The following is a 20148-nucleotide window of genomic DNA, read 5'->3' as shown; positions in this document are numbered from 1 at the left end:
CACAGCAGTCCTTCTTCCTGGCAGAGTATCCACAGGTCCAGCAGTGTATTGAACAGTTGGTGTATGAGGTCCTTCTTTTATACACAGTTCTGCCATTGAAGAGGGGAGAAGCTTCTAGAGGCATCCCTTTGAAGTTCACGGATGCCCTGCCTTCCCTGGCTCCAGACTGGCTGAAGTGACAAGACAAGGTCAATAAACCCTTTGTGTGGCGGCAAGACACAACCTATTCAGGCATAAGTGCGGCTGTGCCCAGCTCCATCCTCCCATCCTGCCAGTGATGGCCCATCCAGTCACACTTTGGCTCCCATTGTGTGTGGCTGTCTAAGAGGAATACACAAAGCCAAACTGCACCCCGTCATGTGATTAGGGGCAGGCTGCTGCACCAATCGGCTAAGGCAAGAAAATGGCAACTTTCTAAAAGTGGCATTTTCAGAAATGCTATTTATTAAATGTAATAAGGCAGCTCTGATGTTATCATATGGGAGAGATAGGCCTTGCAGTAGTGAAAATGAATTTAAGAGTTTTTCACACATTTCCTGCTTTTTAAATACATTGCATCCCGCAGTATAGGCTTTCCACGACCTAGGGGTGACATATGTATTAAAAACAAAAGGTTTGGGCTTGGCAGAAGCTTTACTTTGCCAGGTCGAAATAACAGTTTGAAACCTTAACACACAGGCTGCAATGGCAGGCCTGAGACACAACCAGTTCTGCAGGCCCACTAGCACCATTTAATTTACAGGCCCTGGATACATCTAGTACCACTTTACTAGGAACTTATAAGTAAGTTAACTATGCCAATTGGTTCTAAGCCAATCTAACATGTTTTAAGGAAAGAGCACAGGCACTTTAGCATTGATAAAGTGTGCAGAATCATAAGGCCAACAAAAGCAAATTCAGCAAAAAAATGTAGATGTGAAGGCAAGAATTCTGCAGAAAGGACCAAATCCAAGACTAGTACATAGTTATTTTCACCCACCTCAGTTTGGACCCATCCATATTTCAGTCAGTCTTGTCCCTGCTCCAATGGGACTATTCCAGGTTGAACCACCAGGCTGGGTCCTCCCTGAACTGAAACACAAGCAACCAAAGACCGGTTTTGCTCATATTAGGGCTCCTCATTCTATATAGTTTGGTTCCAGTGACACATCACACAGGACCCATATCTGGGCATACCAATCCCACTTAGGGAATCACACTGAAAAACACAAAAAGTCAGCCACTGACAATTACTCTGGGCAGCATACCAGTTGATTGTTATTTTGCACCCCATACCACCTCAGTTTGAACCCAGCCTAATGCAAATCAGTCTTAACCATGCTCCAGTTGAAACAGTCCAGCCCGGACTGCGCTAAAAATGATGTAATGTGCTTATACAGAATGTTCGAGAAGTCGTTTTGATTTTCCGCTCAGTTTTAAATACATGGACACTAGGGTATTTCAACAACTAGATGTAATTTATAGTATTACATATGAAAGTCTTTTATTTTAAATGTCTGTCCTTTTGTAGGTTGTACTATGGTTGGTCCTTTAACATCTGCTCTGCTTCTTGAGCCATTGGCACAAATTAGTATACCTCTTCGGATGCATGAGCATCTAAATAAAAACTTGTTTTAGGTTGAGCGTGCAAGCGCTTTCCAACCTGTAATCTATCTGTGGGCTTTTACCCATGCCCATCTCAAGCCCATCACTTTCACTCGTTCGTGGGCTTGCCTTTCATAAACCCCTTAATGTCATTGCTAAATGCTATACGTTTTTCCCGCCTTGGGGCTGTTTTGTTTCCATCTTGTATACTGACCCTTTTACATGGATAATTTTGGTCTCTCCTTAGTTCCAACAGGGCAAACTCCATCGACGATATTCAACCAATGGACACATTGTTCACACCGTAAGCTAATTAGAGTAAATTGTTTTTGCTCGCCCCTTTGCGCTCCTTAACCTTCCAAAAAATACTTGTAATTGAAACACAGAAATCCCAATGTGGCTCTCCCGGCACAGCGGGAGAGCCGATACTACAATATTCAGTGCACTCCGGAAAAGTCGCTCCATAAAAGCTTTGCAAGCATTCTTTTTCAAAATATTTTTCCCCATAACTCAGCTTGTGGTGGTCCTAAGACAATGGGACCACCACCAAAACATTCAGCACGACGCACCCGACATCTCTGAGTCCCCACACTAGGTTAGTGGGAACCTCAAAATAATAACTTCTCCAACCATTCAGTCTCTTTTTAAGCTCTCCTATGGCTGGAACATTTGTTTTACAGCTCAGAGAAGTTTGTGTTCTAAGGGTCTTGTTTATAATATTTTTGCAGCACACCTGCCAACCCTGAAAATGTGTAATGCACTAAGCCCTCTAAGGGCTAAATATATGCTTATGCTGCAATACTTTCAGTCATGTTCTTTTCATATGGTTATGCTCTCTAGGGGCCAACCATATGGTAACATGACCATGTTTCTTACAAATGCTATTTTCAATGGGGTGTCCACTAGGGGCTGTTCTGAGAATTACAGTCTAATGCCAACCGTTTATTTCTGAAAAAGGTTTTTATTGGGTTTATATGGTAATTGTAAATGTTTTATTAACCTCTCCTTATTGCAATTATGAACATGATTCAGGTCAACGTAACATCCTTATTACAATCTGACTGTTTGAACACTCTAGATATGTGCAGGGCCACTTGAATTATGTGGCAGGAAAATACCACATTATGAGGCAGGGTTGACCAATTTATGTGGCAAGAAACCTCCAGTTATGAATTTACTGCGCCAATAGCTCTAACTCAAGCAAATGCGAGACCCATTGCATTGCATTGCAAATGCTTATTTTCCTCTGTTGCTACATATCATTTCTTCTTACTGTTTGCGTGTTAAGAGCAAACAGTAGAGGATCAGTAAACCTCCCTCTTAAGCTAGGCTGTTTACTCAAGAGAGGTCAGTATTTCAAGATGTTTTCTAATTTTGTGGCTTAATGTAGAAAATTCGGAAACAAAACGTACCCTTTTATTTCCCTTTTGATTAGATTTTTCTCTACTGATTCCATCAACTTCTAATCTCTGTTTAATCCATATGTTTGTATAGTATCCTCCATTGCACAATTCTTTTAAAATCTACTTGCCCTATTCCTCTTATCTGATTGTTTCACTTGTAATTCCTTTGATTCCCTTTAGTTGGCTCAAGGGATGGATGTTAGATCGATGGCTAATGCCTGAATAGTGTAGGACAGTGAATATTAACTTGGGGTCCGAGGACCCCTGCTATTCAGTGAGTCCTACTCAGGGGGTCTGCGACTATGTTACAAAATAAACCAATATTAAGATTAATAAAGTATATACGAATAAAGCAAAATTGTAAGTGTGAAAACTTTTTGATTGTCAATTAAGCAAAATATTTCAATATTTGAGCATCTGTTTGGTGTATACGTATTTTTGTGTATTGGTTTTGAGGTTCAAATCATGGACATTGCTTAGGCTGAGGGCCCCAGCTTGCAATAATGACTCGGTGGAGCTCCCCGAATTCCACTAATGACTCAGTGGGGGTCCACAGAAGTCAAAAGCTTAAGAACTGTTGGTGTAGGAGATTGTTGCAATTCGTAGGTTTAGAATATAGTGTATAGATAATTGCCAAGATTGACATTGAAGTGTGCACCCAGGAAAGTAATGCGAGTTTCTTATACGTTGGAGTTGAACGGAATTCAATGTTAGACAACAGTTGTTCTAGATCATTTGTCTATGAGGCTTTGTCATCTTATGTTTGAGCGCGTTTGCATTAGGATTACAGCATTTCTTTGGTTTGCTCTCGAATTTAAATACCTGTGAGTGGCACACGGAGGAGGTTAGCGTAATATTTTCATAAATATGCACAATACGTCATTATTTAAACATTGTTATTTTCATTGAGGTGTTCAAATATGTATTTACATGCTCCCTGATGAAGAAGAAATTGCCGAAATGAACTGAAGCTTGATTTAACAAATGAAAAACAAGACATGCAAATAAGTACATTTTGTTTTAACAAAATAACAAAGCCTTTAGCATCTGACTAATTTGATGAATACTGGACGGAAGTTTTTGTTTAGGGCGTTTGTGTTTGCTAAAGCCATTTAATTGGCATGGTTGTGGATGTGCACCTTGCAGCATACTCCAAGTGGGACGTGTGCATTGTGCTGCAGCTGTATGTACCATATTTTCATAAATGTGTGCCCATATATACCGTCTTGGTGGGGTGCATATGGGTATTGTGGATGTCTGACTGCATGTGTTGGCAATGTATCCATCGTTGTGTTATATCTGTGTACTCATGCAGGATATAGATGTGTCTATGGGTGCATTTCCACCTACATGTGTTGTGTGCATGAATCCATTGCCTCTGATTTGCCTTTTAATTATACATACATAGATATAGGTTGTTGGTGCGCACATGCGTGCTTGTAGTGTTGCCTATGCAGCAGTGTATGTATGTTGTCAAGTGTGGATGTAATTGGCTTTGCCAGTGCTTCACTAGATTCTCGCCTTCCCATTCGCACCCTTATACAGTTCATTTGGGGGTCTCACTCATTCCACATCACTGATTTCATTCACTTCACCTGAGTCTCACTAGTACAGTACTACAGTATTAACCCCTTAGAGTTCACCTGCGTCTCACTTATTTGTGAGTGGTCGAGTCGAGTGCATGAGCGGATAGATGGAGGCATTTTATGTTTGTTAGTGCGACCTTTTTGGATCTGCTGATTCATGCTTTCATTGTAGTGATATCATAATTGCCTCCCGCCTTACCACACAACCCCATCTGCTGCATGTCCCCAGATCACCCTTATTAGGTTGACAATTTCTCTTACCTCCCGTTGCCAAGGCATTCCTCTTGCTCAACTTCCTACCACACTGACTCTCTCAACCCAACCTACTTTCTGTGTGGACAGCGGATGACCCAGCTTTGTAATAATTCATGTTCATACATTAATGCAGTAAAAGACCTGGTTGACTTAATCAGAAAGATCAATGAACTATTATAAGCTGTGTAAATAACATTTCTGTGCTTTCCAGACTTTTAATAAGTTTTGATTATATTATTCTTTTGTTTATTGAAATTGTGCTATTTGCAGCACTTTGTCAATGAAATTTTAGTTTTTCTACCTGAGAATCGAATCAGTTTTTTTAGGTGAAAGGCCTTTTTCTCCAAATGAATTTGCCCAATTATATTTTAGCAGATTGTTTAGGATTAAAGTATTATAGAACATTCATTTTTTTCACAGGATAGCCAAAAATGTGAACAGGGATGTAGAACACTGAGTGGTAAACATTGTGCAGTTTATTAATTTACTTTACCATATGTAATAATGAACTTCGTGTGTTTTTCAGGCAACACCATGGAAATATAATGCAGCCTTCACCCAAGGATAACAGTGGAAGTCATGGCTCTCCAATTAGCGGAAAATTAGAAGGCATCTTTTTCAGCTGCAACACCGAGTTTAACACTGGCAAACCCCCACAAGATTCGCCTTATGGAAGGTACAGGGTTGAGATACCAGCTGAAAAACTGTTTCATCCGAATACTAATTTATACTTTGGAGACTTCTACTGTATGTACACAGCCTATCATTATGTAATTCTTGTTATCGCTCCAATGGGATCCCCAGGAGATGAGTTCTGCAAGCAACGCCTTCCACTTCTGAATATGAATGATAATAAATTTCTGACCTGCAATGAAGAGGATGGTGTCCTGGTCTATCATCATGCCCAGGATGTTATTTTGGAAGTCATTTTTACTGACCCTGTTGATCTTTCCATTGGCACAGTTGCAGAAATTATTGGCCACCAGTTAATGAGTCTGTCGACTGCGAATGCAAAGAAAGATCCTAGTTGCAAAACATGCAACATTAGTGTTGGACGTTAAGACCTGTGTTGATCCATCCAGGAGCAACTGATCATCTGTTATCTAGTTTTATCATCAGACATTTTCTTCAGAAGCATGCAAGATGCAGCTGTCACCAAATGCAAGCACCAATTTTAAGACTTTTTAGTAACATTTTAGCCATTTTCTTTTATACTCAAAAATTTGTGAAGTTGCCACTGCTTTACAATGACATTTACATGTTTGTTTCTGTCATTTGAAATTAGATGCTGCAATTTTTTTGTCTTTTGCCAAACATATAAAACATCCATATTGACTGCTTTTGCAAAATGAAAATGATTCTGGCTTAAGAGAGTTTAAGCAACTATTTAGTTTAATCTACTAAAATATTGGGATAAACCGGAACAGCATGAAAAATTGTAATTGCAGCATGAATTAATTCTCAACGCCTAAAAATGTCAGCACTTTCAATTTGTTGCTTGACGGTGTTATATGTTATTTATATTAGCTAACAGGAAACAAATACTGTGTTTCAGTATGATAAATATTATAGAAAAATATTTTATTTGTACTGTTGTATAAAATATTTACAATCATTTAGAATATATAGAACACCTCTGAACAGCAATTGTATACATCATAAACCATTCTTCCCTTATCAAAGATGTAGACTGTAAACTTAACTTGTTGTGTATCTGTTCCTCCTACTCTTACTAGGATGATTTCAATTTAAGCAAATTACTGAAGGAGCTTATTCTAATGTTTACTAAGTTCAAAACTATAAATTCAGTACAATGAAATAAGGAATCTTCATACAAATAAAAGTTAATTTTCAAGTGGTAAGCATTGTTCTTTTCTGCTGAATTGTTGGAAATGCGTACTCATTTAAAACATCATGCATTCACACTACATACGTTTAAATACAAATGAGAGTGTAAAGTGACAATTTATAAAGAACTATTTAAAATACAAAGTTTTTTAGACATTTTCTGAAATGGAAATTGGCACTTTAGCAGCTCTTTATACTGTGCATGCATTCACATTTCCATTTTACTAGCCAAGAAACAGACTGTAATACATTATCTTTGAATCAAGTCTGGTCTATACCATGATAAAAGTAAAGAACATATATATATATAATCCTAGTGTAAAAATATTTAATATTCTTGATTAACATTCAGTGTCCATTTGTGTAATAATATTGTTGTAATCAACCTCAACATAAAATATTTGTTTTCGTTCTTCAATATCATCTTTGGTGAAAACAGAAGTAACGTTTCCACATTACATTTTGCAAGGTATGTGCTTCAAGATCAGCTTTGGTAATAAATTACACTAAGCTTCTAAGCATATTAAGCAAAATCAAGTGGCAGTCCAAGGTTAACACAAAAATAACATTTGGATTGTATGAAAAACTATAACATTACTTTATTTTCCTTGGCTCTGACTAGACTTTGAAGACATCAAAACTATTCGCTACGCCTCACTTTAAGGGGAAACCTATTTACAGTGGCTGTTGCTTTCTACTTGTTGGCCATCTTTCTTTCCATTAAAGTGCATATCAATGTGTCTGAGAATGTGCAAAAATACCTCAAAGATAATGCTTGTCTCATTTAACAATACTGAATATTGTTGGCATTCACAATCCTTAAATAGTTTTAGAAACATCTTGTTTGTTAATAAGGACCTCCAATAATCTCAGCTTTGCTTTAATTTGCTTATATTCACAGTATTCCTCAGCCATCGGAATGCGATCTTCTTTTTGTGCACTCCTGAAAAGGAAACACAGAATATTTGAAGTAGAATTTTACAAGACTAACCATGACATAATTCATATAACTATTTAGGAAAACACCAATAAAAAGTGTTTTGTCCACACCACATTTTAAAACAATTACATTTGATGATTTTTGTCTGGTATTTACAGCTGTCAGGAGAATTATTTACAATATAAAAAAGACTGCGTATCTCAAAAAATTTTTTCTAAACAAAAGTATTATATATCCACATTCCAAGCTATTCTGTCACATAATTCATAAGCAGTAATAATTTGACGTCATGAGTGGCAGGTACCCTTTTGAGTCCTTTGAGGTGCTATTTTAGCTATCTGTAGGAAAAATCCTCTTGTGGACCATACCAAAAACCTGCAGTGGTCTTACAGCCAACCCACTGGTCGTTTTTTGTTTAACATTCCTTTTCTTATTTCCTATTTGATGGCTTTCCTTCCTCTTCTTGTGTATGGAGCACAGCCTCATTGCCATCCTTTTGGCTGCATTACCTGCCTCCTTTTGCTCTTCATATTCAGTAAAATGCTATTTTTGTCTTTTTCATTTAGCGCTCCATGAGAATGATTGTTATCTGGCACTCTCCCTCGTATGCTGCCTCGCCTCAAAATGTCCCACTCTGTGTTCTCAGTGTTGCTCTGCACCCCTCCTATCATGTCTGTAAAAGCGCGGCAACACACATTTTTGCTACTGTATAGCCATAGAATAGACTTTAATGGTTGTTTCTGATGGTTACAACTACCTGTGGATTTCTCACCCAATGAATTCTCCCAATGCGCCAGCATTCGACGGAAATTTTCTTCCCAGCTCTGCACGTTGACGAGGACGTCACTATTGCCCGACTCCCATGCGACTCGTCTGACGTCATCGTGGCAATAAGAGGACCTCACTGGCATGCTGATGTCAGTTCCCTTTTTTCCGTGCCTTTGAAGCATAACAGTTTTTCTCCTGGCTCTTGGAGAAGCTACTGTTTCTCGAAGGTGTTACTTTGTTAAAATGTCTCCACCTCGTAAATCAGGGTTCAAGCCTTGTAGAGAGTGTGGGGGTCGTATGTTGGTGACGGATCCGCATAATGACTGCTTGTGGTGTTTGAGCTGCGACCACAACGTGGAGGAGTGTGGTTCATGTCAAAAAATGAACCCGAAGGCGCTTAAGGAGCGAGAGGCCAAGCTGTTTTTGGCTAAGGCTAAAAAGAAAGAAAAGCATGGACATGGGGGGTCATCTTCAAGGAAGTCCTCGAGGTCGCCTAAGAGGGGGCGTCAACATGATTCCCGGCGTCAGCATGATTCCTGGCGCCTTTCGGAGAGGGACCAATCCTGGTCGAGGTCACCATCTATTCTTTGTTGTCCGACGTGGGATGTCAGTCCGAAAGTGACTCCTCAGCCTGAGAGCCCTCAGTCTTCTCCGGCGCCGTCGGTGTTTGAGGTGGTCGAGCCTCCCCAGAGTCCTGGCTTCTCGCCTGCAGCGCTGTCGGAGGTGCCTGATCCAGCGGCAACGCCGCAGGAGTATCCAGCATTCCCAGCTCCAGGAGCTGATATGGTGGCATTCTTGAATGCTATGTTTAGTATCTTTAATTACATGGCGCCTGGTCTCTCAGGTCCCTTGGCTTTTGGATTGGGCTTTCTGGCTTCATACAAGTTGACGCCATTCATGCCCTTCTGTCCAGCAGAGGGTGCTGGTCCGGCGCTGTTGCCGTTGGTGTCGCCAAGGAGACCTTCGACGCCGGTGGCTTCTGTGGATCCGGTGGCGCCGATGACCGCCACGAATCCAGTACACACCGGGGAAGAGAGCCCGTTTATCCATGACGCCGATGGATCCGGCGTCGGGTGAATCCGAAGACCAGGTTGTGTCTCCTGGGCAGCGTCAGCCGAGGGCGTCGGACAATTCTATGTCGACGCCGAGGATAGAGGCCAGGCTGCACTCAAGAAGAAGGGCTCTGAGGCTTTTGGAGGAGCAAGAGTATAGAAGGCAGCTCCTGGAGGAAGGAGAGATCGCTGAGCCCCTGGGGGACTTCCAGGGTTTGGACTCCGCGAGTGGTCTTGATACTTCCCCTGAGTGGGATTTAGCCTCCCCTGGGGAATTTACTGAGGAGGCTGCCTCATTCCATACAGTGATAAGGAAGGCAGTGGACTTTCTGGACCTTCCGCTACCGGCAGCTGAGGTAAAGACGAACATTCTGACGGAAGTCTTGCATCCTGCTTCGGATGCTGTGGAACCACTCCTTCCGTTCAATGAGGCTCTTGCAGAACCAATCCTGGAAGTGTGGAGGAAGCCTGTATCTTCGACTGCTGTAAGCAGATCAGTGGCGAGAAGATATAGAGTAGCTCCTTGGGACCCAGGATTCCTCTCTCGGCATCCGACTCCGGAGAGTCTGGTGGTTCAGGCCTCGTGCTCCTCACGTTTGGCTCCTGGTTCCTTCCCTGGTGCTCCATTGGACAGGGAATCGAATAGGATGGAGCAATCTGCCAAGAAGGTTTTTTCTTCATGCAGTATGGCCCTTAAGTCTGCAAATGCCACTTGGGTTTTGGGCAGGTATATTCATGCCCTGATGGATGCGGCCAAGGCTGTGCTACCTGATTTGCCTCCGGATATGTGGGGTCTCCTGTCTGAAGCGCAAGTGGCAGCAACTCAGGTTATTCAGTCGGGGCTGGATACGTCGGACTCGGTGGCAAGGGCAATGGGCACATCTGTGGTCACCAGGAGACATGCATGGTTGTGGTCTTCTGGATTTTCAACAGATGTACAGACGACCATGTTGGACTTGCAGTTTGATGGGGACAAGTTGTGTGGTTCCAAAGCTGACTCTGCCTTAGAGCAGGGCTACTGCCAAGTCCCTAGGCCTGCAGGCTTCTACGACCACCCCGTGCAGGTCTTTTAGAAGATTCAGGGGGTTTGGAAGAGGAACTTCTTTTCAGCGGAGACCCCTACCAGCAGAGCAACAACCGTCTAGCCTTCCCTATAGGTCCTATAGAGGACGGGTAGGGTTAGAACGAGAGGAGCCACCCAGGAGCACCCTGCCTCTTCCTTTTCCTCCGGGGGGGGTGCATCAGGAAAAGCAGCCTTAGTGCTCCATCCATTGCATCCCATGCTTCTCCTGTAGGGCAGTGGTTCCCAAACTGTGCGCCGCGGCACCCTGGTGCACCGTTAAAAGTTGCCAGGGGCGCAACGCACATTTTGTAAACATGATATGAACATTTAAAAAAAGATTTATGAGTGCAGTTTATAAATGACCTGTTTATGACGAGTTAAAAGTATTTTGCGGCCCAGTAACTCTTTAGCATTTTATGTGGGGGAGTTACATAAGCCTCACCTGTCAAGGTCTTGCCCTCTGCATCATGGTTTCACCAAACGTGATTAGTTCTTAAATAAAAAGCCTTCGTCATTGCCAGCTGGTCGGAAATTCAGAAGAGAGCACTGGAATGTTATTGCTCCAGTGGGATCCTCTTGAAGTGCGCACATCGGACGTGTTCCTTGTTGAATTTACAATAATCAGGTAACTATAATTATTATTATTAGGATTTCTAATCTAGGGTGAGAGAGAGGGCACGGCAGGACCGGATATCACAGGAATGTACAGGAAATTCTCCTAAGCAGCACCGATATAGTAATTATAGTATTATTAATAACTAATGTTCTGTTTTTAAAACAGATGGATATTTCCAAGGGGCGAGCATGAGGCCCCTGTGTAGTTTCTAGACAGGAGAAAACTGCTAACAGCTTGATTCAGCACACACACAGAAGTTGAGTTTGTTTATTTAGGTTAGAAGACATTATTAGAATTATTAGTTCCTTGTTGAGGACCTTGTCCAGGGGAAATTGCAGCATTTCTGCTTTGTGAAAGATTAACCTTCCACCCTTTTCTTATTATTAAGCACACCTTTCCTTTTTTCCCCATTTGTGTTTACTAAATGCTAGTAAATTGTTAAAAATAAATTATAGGACCACAGTCCTCCCTCACTTGCATGCCCAAATCAGATTACTTACTGAGTCTTACTGCCAGGGGAAGGCAATTTTCGTTGGGATGCCAGAAAAACAGCTATGGGAGGTACAGACCAAGTGGGACTTGGAAAGCACAGTTATCAAAAGCTGAAGCCTTTGAAATAATTTAAGGCAGCGGTGCTTCCTAAATTCTCAAGAAACTGCAGAGTGGGAGTGTGAACGGTAGTGCTTAATTTGTAAATAAAAACGTGCCGGTGCCCAAAGTCCTCCTTTTAAACATGTGGCTGCTGCAATTAAAGGTGCGAAAATGGAATACTGAGGCAGTGTAATACTGAAGCCATCTCAGGCCTCTTCAATGATTTTAAAGCCACTCCCTGCCCCTTCAGCTCACTCTTGCAGCTTTCTGTTTTCTCCCATTGTGACACTATTTTGTTTTTCTCTTCCTTGCTTAGCACCGGAAACAACAAGCACAAATTAAGCACTGGTGAATGATCAAGTACTGTTAAGTAGTTTTAGAGGAGAAAGTGTCCAGATTGAAGGCAGAATGTGTGCACCAAAGGTGAGGTGTGAGATGTGTGTGTGGTCAAAGCAATGTAATGACGTTGTAAACAGAGAAGAAAATACGTGCATGGAGGACAGCAAGTGTGACACGGGGGGAGATGTGGCTACATTTTTTTAGACGTTTAAGAATGAGAGGTTGAATTGGAGGAGATGTGGTCTAGCAGGGAGGAGGAAACATACAAAACATCCATGTTATGCTCGTTGATACAATTAAAGTACTCCCGAGGCTGGGCTTACATCACTCACACGAAAAAAAAAAAAGTAACATAATAGGGAGTCGCGGGCAATGGCAAATATAGGTGAAGGGAGCCGCGGGTCGAAAAAGTTTGGGAACCACTGCTGTAGGGGGAAGGTTGTTTCATTTTCTCCGCATGTGGGAGTTCATCACATCGGACTCCTGGGTCCTAAATATTGTGGGGAAAGGTTATGCCCTTCCCTTTCGGGAGTTTCCCCCCTCTCATGCCTCCCCGTCCATCCTTTTGCACAGAAGACCATCTCCTGTTGTTGCAGGAAATTCTAGTCCTTTTATCGAAAGGTGCAGTGGAGTTGGTTACAGAGCAGGAAAGAGGTCAGGGTTGTTATTCAAGATATTTCCTGATCCCCAAGAAGGATGGTCGTTTGAGGCCGGTCCTGGACCTGAGGGTTTTGAATTGGTTCTTCAAACAAGAGAAATTCAAAATTCTGACTCTAGCGCAGGTGCTTCTGGCGTTGAACCAAGAAGATTGGATGGTGTCTGTCGACTTACAGGATGCTTACTTTCATATCCCTATTCTGAAGTCGCACAGGAAGTATCTCAGGTTTGTGGTAGGGTCGCAACACTACCAGTTTGCGGTCCTTCCTTTTGGTCTTACTTCAGCACCTCGAGTCTTCACAAAGGTGATGGCCGTTGCAGAAGATCTCAGGAGGAAGGGAATATCGGTATTCTCTTACATGGACGATTGGCTGATCAAAGCCAAGACTTCGGAACTCGTGCTGCATCACCTGCAAATGACAACCCAGTTGTTGTTCGATCTGGGGTTTTCGGTAAACGTGCCCAAATCTCACCTGGAGCCCTCTCAATGCCTCCTGCTCATAGGGGTGGTACTGGACACAACATTGAATCGGGCCTATCCTCCGCCTCAGCGGATTCAGGACATTCAGGCGTTGATTTCAATGTTTCAAAGGGGAGCGGTTGTTCCAGTCCTCTAGGTCCTTCGTCTGCTCGGTCTGTTCGCTTCTTGCATTATGTTGGTCACTCATGCACGCTGGCACATGAGGGCTCTTCAGTGGTGCCTCCACAGGCAGTGGTTTCAGCACAGAGGGGATCTAGAGGAGTCGATAAAGATCTCCTGAGACTCTGCAGCAGATCTACGATTGTGGGCTGAGGACGGCAACCTTTCCCAAGGAAGGCCGTTTTCGCTACCACCACCAGTGGACACGTTATAATGGATGCCTCCACTCTAGGGTGGGGGGCTCATCTGGGGGACCTGGAGGTCAAGGGTCGTTGGTCTCCAGTGGAACAGATGTTTCATAGCAATCTGTTAGAATTGCGGGCGATACGTTTGGCTCTCAAGACCTTCCTCCCGTCCCTTTGAGGTCAGTCGGTTTAGGTCCTGACAGACAACACTACAGCAATGTGGTACATCAACAAGCAGGGAGGAGTAGGGTCGTATCTTCTTTGCAGAGAGGCTCTGCGGCTCTGGTCCTGGGCACAGGACATCAGATTTACATAGTAGATAACCATCTGGCCGGAGTTCTGAACGTATGTGTGGACAGTCTCAGTCGACACTTCTCGGTCGATCACGAGTGGCGTCTCCATCCAGACCTGGTCCTTCACATCTTCCGGATGTGGGGATTCCCTCATGTAGACCTCTTTGCCCCCCATACCCTTGATTCCTCGGGTTCTCAGGAAGATTCGCCAAGACCGGGCCCAGGTCATCTTAAGAGCTCCGGATTGGCCAAGAAGGGTGTGGTACTCAGACCTTCTCCAACTCTCACTGTGCCCTCTGCTCCGTCTCCTCTTGCAGTGGCAGGGGCAGGTTCAACACCCCTCCACCTTCATACCTGGAGATTGAACGGGGCAATCTGAGTTCATTTTCTCTCCCGCCAGAAGTGGTGGACGTTATTTTATCAGCCAGGCGACACTCCACCAAATCTATCTATGCTGGCAGATGGGCAAACTTTGTTGCTTGGTGTGGAGAGAAGCAATATCTTGGCACTTGCATCATATTGGCAAGACTCATGGCTTTGTCAATGCTCTTTTCCCATTAGATATCACCTTAGTCTCTGCATGAATTTAGCTGCCAAGGCTAATGACCCATTAGCTGCCTCTGGGTGCCACGCTAGACACCATTCAAGAGCCATGACACTTTCTTTTTTATGGCCATCGACACACAGACTGTCCTAATGTATAGAAGGGGGGTACCTAATTTTTGAGCAGGAAGTAGTACATTCCTTCAACATCTGCAGAGATTTCTTGAGAATTTGTTTCTGGAAAATTAAGCACAATGTGGGAGTCTCTGCAGCACTCTTGCCAAACAAAGAACACCCAGCAGATACAGAGTAGGTTACCCTATCTTCCCAGGAATAGGAGATACACTGGAGATTTTGGACTGCTTTAAAAACTGCAAAATAAGCCAATCTTGTCAAGTCCCAGTAACACAACTTAGTGCCACCTGTGGATCACCCACTATGCCCGCCCCCTCTTCCTCTCCCTCCCCAGATCACCTGACCATACTTCAACCGGAGGTGGCAGCACTAATTAGGAAAGGAGCATCAGAGTCAGTGCCAGAACAGGAAGAGGGCCAGGAATGTCATACTTCCTGGTGCCAAAGAAGGACGGCAGTTTGTGTCCATTCCTGGACCGCGGAGACCTGAAGTTATTTGTCTAAAAGAAGAAGTTCAAGATGCTGAGGCTAGGTAAAGTTCTATTACCGTTGGAGCTTGTAGACTAGATTGTGTTTCTCAATCTGCATGATGCGTACTTGTACATCGCTATCCTGTGGTCTCACTGGAAGTACTTACGGTGTGAGTTGGGTTCAACACACTACCAAATTGTGGTAATACCCTTTGGTTGGCATCAGCAACTCAAGTCTTCATGAAGGTGATGGCATTAGTAGCAGAACATGTCATATGGCAGACAGTCGGGCATCCCTATCTTCAACTACCTGGACGACTGGATAAACAAAGGGCGTTTGCCAGAGATGGTGCCACACAATTTGCAGATGACAGTATCTGTGGTGTTAGACCTGGGCTTTTTTTTTTAAAGAAACATTTTAATTTTTTAATAACAATCGTGAAAAGATAGAAAAAAGTTGCTCTAAGATGTAAATTGCGAACACAGCATCAAATAGTATCCACAACTCACATTCATTACCCTACCAAGCATAAAGGTATGCAGATAATTCAGTGTCATTTCTGGAGGCTGTAATACATCCACCATTTCTTCCATATGGCCTCATATTTGCGGGGGAAGCCCCTCGCCATGTAAATGGGTGCTTCCAATTTGCCACACCAGTCCATGTTTTTATTCCATGTTGCCACAGGTGGGGCCATTGGAGAGGTCCATGCTCTAGCAATATCCTGTATGGCCACCACGGTCCCCAACCTCACCAGTAGCCTGTCTCCTCTAGGTCTACCCACATTGTCTAGTATACAGTGGAGGGCAGTTCTGGGGCTCACCTCGATGGGGAGCCTCACTACCTGGGGGACGGCCTTAAGCACTGCATTCCAGAATATGTGTATGACTAGACAGACCCAGATCATGTAGTTCAATCTGAGCTTTTTGGTCAAGAAGCCCAGAGCTCACCTGTGGCTCTCGAAACGTCTCCTGTTCAGAGGGTCCATACTGAACATCACCTTTCTTTGCACCTTCCCTTCTCCTTAAAGGATTGCTGGCATTCAGGATATGATTCCATCCTTTCAGATAGGGGTGAGTATTCCAGTTCTACTGGTCCTCATATTCCTATGTCTCCCAGTTCCCACATTCTCCTAAGCATGCATGCACTTTAACATGAGGGTCCTGCACTGGCACCTCCACAGACAGTGGCTATAATAAGGGGGAGACCTGTCTGGCTCCAGCCTGCTGCGAAGTGGGTTTCTGGGAAAACAAGGCAAACCTAATGTAGAATGCCCTTCAAGCTCCCCACCCCTGCTATGGTAGTGATGGATGCCTCAGTGTGAGGAGCTCAGCTGAAGATAAGGGGCCTCTGGTCTCCTGAGTAAGAGGATCTTCACAACATCAACCTGTTGGTACTGGGAGCAATTCAGTTGGTGCTCAAGGCCTTCCTATTCTCCAGATCTCCATGGACAATACGACTGCAAATTGGTATGTCAGCAAACAAGGGTGAGTAGGGTCTCACCTCCTTTACCTGGAAACATTGCTTGGACCAAAGGAACTAGCGTAAAGCATTCAGAAGCACCAAACAATTAAGAAAGTCACACAGAACGAAAGAAATCCAACACAAATTTAGAAAAATAAATCCAATCTTTATGAATTTTAGACACGAAGATAAGCAAAATCCACTGGGGATTTGGAGATGTAGATTTTTAAGTAAAACATTAAATTCAGCTTTTTAGTCCAAAGCGCAACCAAGCATTGCTAACTGTAAAGTTTGGAAGAGTTGTGTTTGGTTACACTGACTGGGACTGGGCGACCAGTTCAGACAGGGAGGCGGAATACTTGATGTGTGGCATCTAGCAATCCCAGAGTCAAGTATTCCGCCCCCTCTCAAGATGTCTGAACCCTTCCTTGGTTGTTAGCAGCTTGGTCGCCCATCCTAAAGATCTGGATACTTGTTTGCTACATCCCCACAGAAAAACGGTTTGGCATCTGTTTTCCCTTTTCTGTTCCTACTGCCAGTCCATCTACCTGACAAAAGGGGCAGCCCTCTCAGGTGTGATTGCTCACCAAAGGTGGCCTCCTCTGAAGCTCGCTTTCTGGCCCAACACCTCTGTGGCCTCCTGCAAGTGGGGGGGTAACATCTCTCTTTGTGGAAGACCTCTATTGTTCCTGAACCTGGGAGTCATTCACACTACTCTCCAGGAGAGCAGGAGGCTGCCTGTTGGCAGATAAAAGCTAATAACAACTTGGTAAACTGGGCTGCAGAGTTACAACACTAGAAGTTGCTCTTCCTTAAAAATGCCATTAAATTCGGGTTTGGCATCAAGTCAGATTTAATACCACAATTAATTTGATACCTTGAAGTACCCATTTTAGTAGTCCCACTCAGAAGGTAGCAGGTTCTAACTGCACTAGCCAATGGGTTACTAGCTTTTCCACAGTAAAAACAACAATTTGGTAGTTTTACTGTTAGGACATATTACAGTATATGTCCCACTTAATAACATACAGGTCTCTGCATTTGGGCTTGATTGGCCTTCCTTAGGAGAGTCTTGCATATATTAAGGGAAGTGGGGGCTTTCCCACTGGTTTCAATGGCAAAGTCAAACTAGCAGTTTAAAACTGCTCTTCCAAGCTGTAGTGGCAAGCTAGGAGACAATTAGTAGTCTGTCACACACATGGTGGCGCAACCAGTAATTCAGTTCTGGGTGAATACTTTAACTTACAGTTCCTGGGTATGCTTGTGACTATATACTAGGAATATTTAAGTAAGTTAACATATGCCAGTAGGGGTAGCCAAACACTTCCACTTAGGTCTGGTTAGCAGGCCTCAATGCACTCTCAGAGTGTAAAACCAGGAGCATCAGTCCAAAGCTTTGGGGGTAGTTATGCAAAAAGAGGCATTTCCGTACACAAAGCATCAAGATCCTGTCAAACGTCCATACCTCTGTCTTATGTTTGTTGACTTTGAAACTCTTTCGCCCACTGTCATACGTTGACAGAAATCAGTCTGGATTGAATTGATATCTTCTATAATGAAATTGATCTGTGTCATCTGAAAATTATGTTAAAGCCAAAGTTTTTGGTTAAGGCATTTAACAAGGAAATGTAAATATTCAATAGAGTACGACTCAAGGAACATACTTGGGGTACTCCACCTTTCAAGGATAATGGCTCAGATTGAAAGAAAGAGCAGGTAAAAGTTTGGCATCTCTCAATTAATATGGACAGCCCTTTTTAATGTCTGTTTGCCAGTTCTGACATCAGTGAGGTGTGATTTACCCAATGTGTGGGAAATAGTATCAAGAGCCATTGAGGGATCAAGTAGGACCAGGGCACCCAAATCTCCTTTACCAAGATAGACATTACATCGTCAGACAGATTTACTGGTGCCATTTATGTGTCTTATAGTGAACTGAAGCTGGAATCATCAAGATGGCAGTTGAGATCTCAAAGGATCAAAACACTGGATGCCTTCAGAAAGAGCAGTTCAGAAAAGCATGGTAATGACGGAATAAAGCTGGACCTGGGAGAGGTTTAGTAGCTGGTAAATAGGAACATTTGTCAAGGATTAAGAGGATTAAAGTAAATAGTGAGCCTTCAGCATGTGGAATATTAGCTTCTGAGATAGTACACAAAATGAATATGGAATATATTTCGGCATTTGTTGCTCCAGGGTTGTTACCCTGTCGTGGCTTGTGATTAGGTAGTTTGAGGGGATGGCCTCTACAGTTTCAGGGCTAGAGGATTCCCATAATCAAGCTGCGATCAAAAATCATACGTCTTAAAAGATTTCAAGTTTAGTTTTTGGTACAGATTACATTGATAAAATAACCTTGAACAGAAATGGAAGAATAGTTAATTGCAGATAGCATTGGAACTACAGTTGGGCAGTCTGCAGCAGTAATCGTACAGAGTTTTCATGGCCTTTTGTATGGAAGCCGCATAAACTACAGATCCAAATAGGATATGCTTGTGGGTCAAGGATAACGGTAATGCAATAAATGTGGAACATGTAGGTTTCGGAGTAACTCCTGGGCAGCAGCATATTTATCCTTGACTGAGGGTCCCAGTATAATGATATGCTTCTGTGTGTATAAGTGACTAAACATCTGACTTTTATTTTGTGCCCAGAGAAATTCACTGAAAGGCTTGTCCTAGCTTCCCGAATTAGTTGAGGTAATTACAATGCATGAAAAACATATGTGAAAATGGCAATGTTCTTATGTAGACGTCTCCTGAGCCATAGACAGAAGCCTAAATAAGTTAATATGCATATAGACCTTTCATGAATATGGGAAAACCCCATAATAAAAATAAAACAATTATATTATTTTCCACTACCCATGTTATTATTACAAAAGAGGAAGTAAATATAGGTAAATAACACCACACTCTTGACTGGATAGTGATTTAGAGTGTAAAGACTGCAGTTCTGCTAAAATTATATCTCTGTTATCCCTTATAATATTATTCATCACATTACAAGTCATTAAAAAGATTTCTATGTTTTAAAATGATATTCAAATATATATTGTCCTGAGATATTATTTAAGATACTGCTGTGTCACTCTATCTTCACCAGTAAGGTAAGTATCTTATGCTAGGTACATGAAACAGCCCAGTTAAAGCAAAATAAAATAATTAGTATCTTACTCTGTAAACATCAATTTGTAGCATGTGCAGATTCACATTCTATGCACACCTGCCGCTTTGACTTTACAACTTGTTTTTCTCAAAGAGGTATTTTTTTATTGATGATGTAGCATTGAGCCTCTTCCTCTTCGAGAGAATGTGCATGTCCAATGGCTCCTTTGTTAAATAGTAAATTTGTTCCCCTGCCATGTTGGCGAGTGCGGATGCATTTATTGACGATAGTAATCATTGTTGAACATGCATGGAACACAATGAAAATTGTACAAGTTCTTATGTATGTATAATGTTTCTATATGGAAATCTGACATCATCTCATGTCGACTGGGGATGCGGGAGGGCGCATGGGAATCTTCAGCACTACCTGCTAAGAATGATGCTATCTGATAGAGACTTCTAGTTGCAGATTCCTTACCTTAGAATTTCCCCAAGCGTCAGTCTGGATCCGGAGAGTTTTCTCGAGCAGTACCCCTGCACGCCGTCAGGTGGTGTCGTTCGGCTCCACGTTAGTCATCGTACACACCAGATAGGATGTCTCTGGAC

The 20148-nt window shown here is 42.8% G+C and overlaps 2 protein-coding genes across 5 annotated transcripts in view; one reads left to right on the top strand and one right to left on the bottom strand.

Annotated features, from left to right (window-relative positions):
- The window catches only part of PHYHIPL (phytanoyl-CoA 2-hydroxylase interacting protein like), a 319244-nt gene extending 312554 nt beyond the window's left edge, over nt 1-6690 (top strand). The window contains exon 5 of the mRNA XM_069240968.1: nt 5355-6690. Coding sequence (XP_069097069.1) covers nt 5355-5889 — 535 coding nt within the window. The 3' untranslated portion in view covers nt 5890-6690. The remainder of the gene's footprint in view (nt 1-5354) is intronic.
- Nucleotides 6691-6785: 95 nt separating this feature from the next.
- The window catches only part of FAM13C (family with sequence similarity 13 member C), a 753858-nt gene continuing 740495 nt past the window's right edge, over nt 6786-20148 (bottom strand). For 3 of the 4 annotated variants that reach the window (XM_069240966.1, XM_069240964.1, XM_069240967.1), the window contains one exon: nt 6786-7619. In XM_069240966.1, the coding sequence (XP_069097067.1) occupies nt 7496-7619 (124 nt within the window). In that variant the 3' untranslated portion in view covers nt 6786-7495. The remainder of the gene's footprint in view (nt 7620-20148) is intronic. The other variant, XM_069240965.1, reaches the window with a different exon arrangement.

This window comes from Pleurodeles waltl, chromosome 6 (genome assembly GCF_031143425.1).
Source record: "Pleurodeles waltl isolate 20211129_DDA chromosome 6, aPleWal1.hap1.20221129, whole genome shotgun sequence".
NCBI classification, from domain to species: Eukaryota; Metazoa; Chordata; class Amphibia; order Caudata; family Salamandridae; genus Pleurodeles; species Pleurodeles waltl.
Note: the sequence above shows the minus strand (reverse complement) of the source record. Positions and strands in the feature narration are given on the sequence as shown.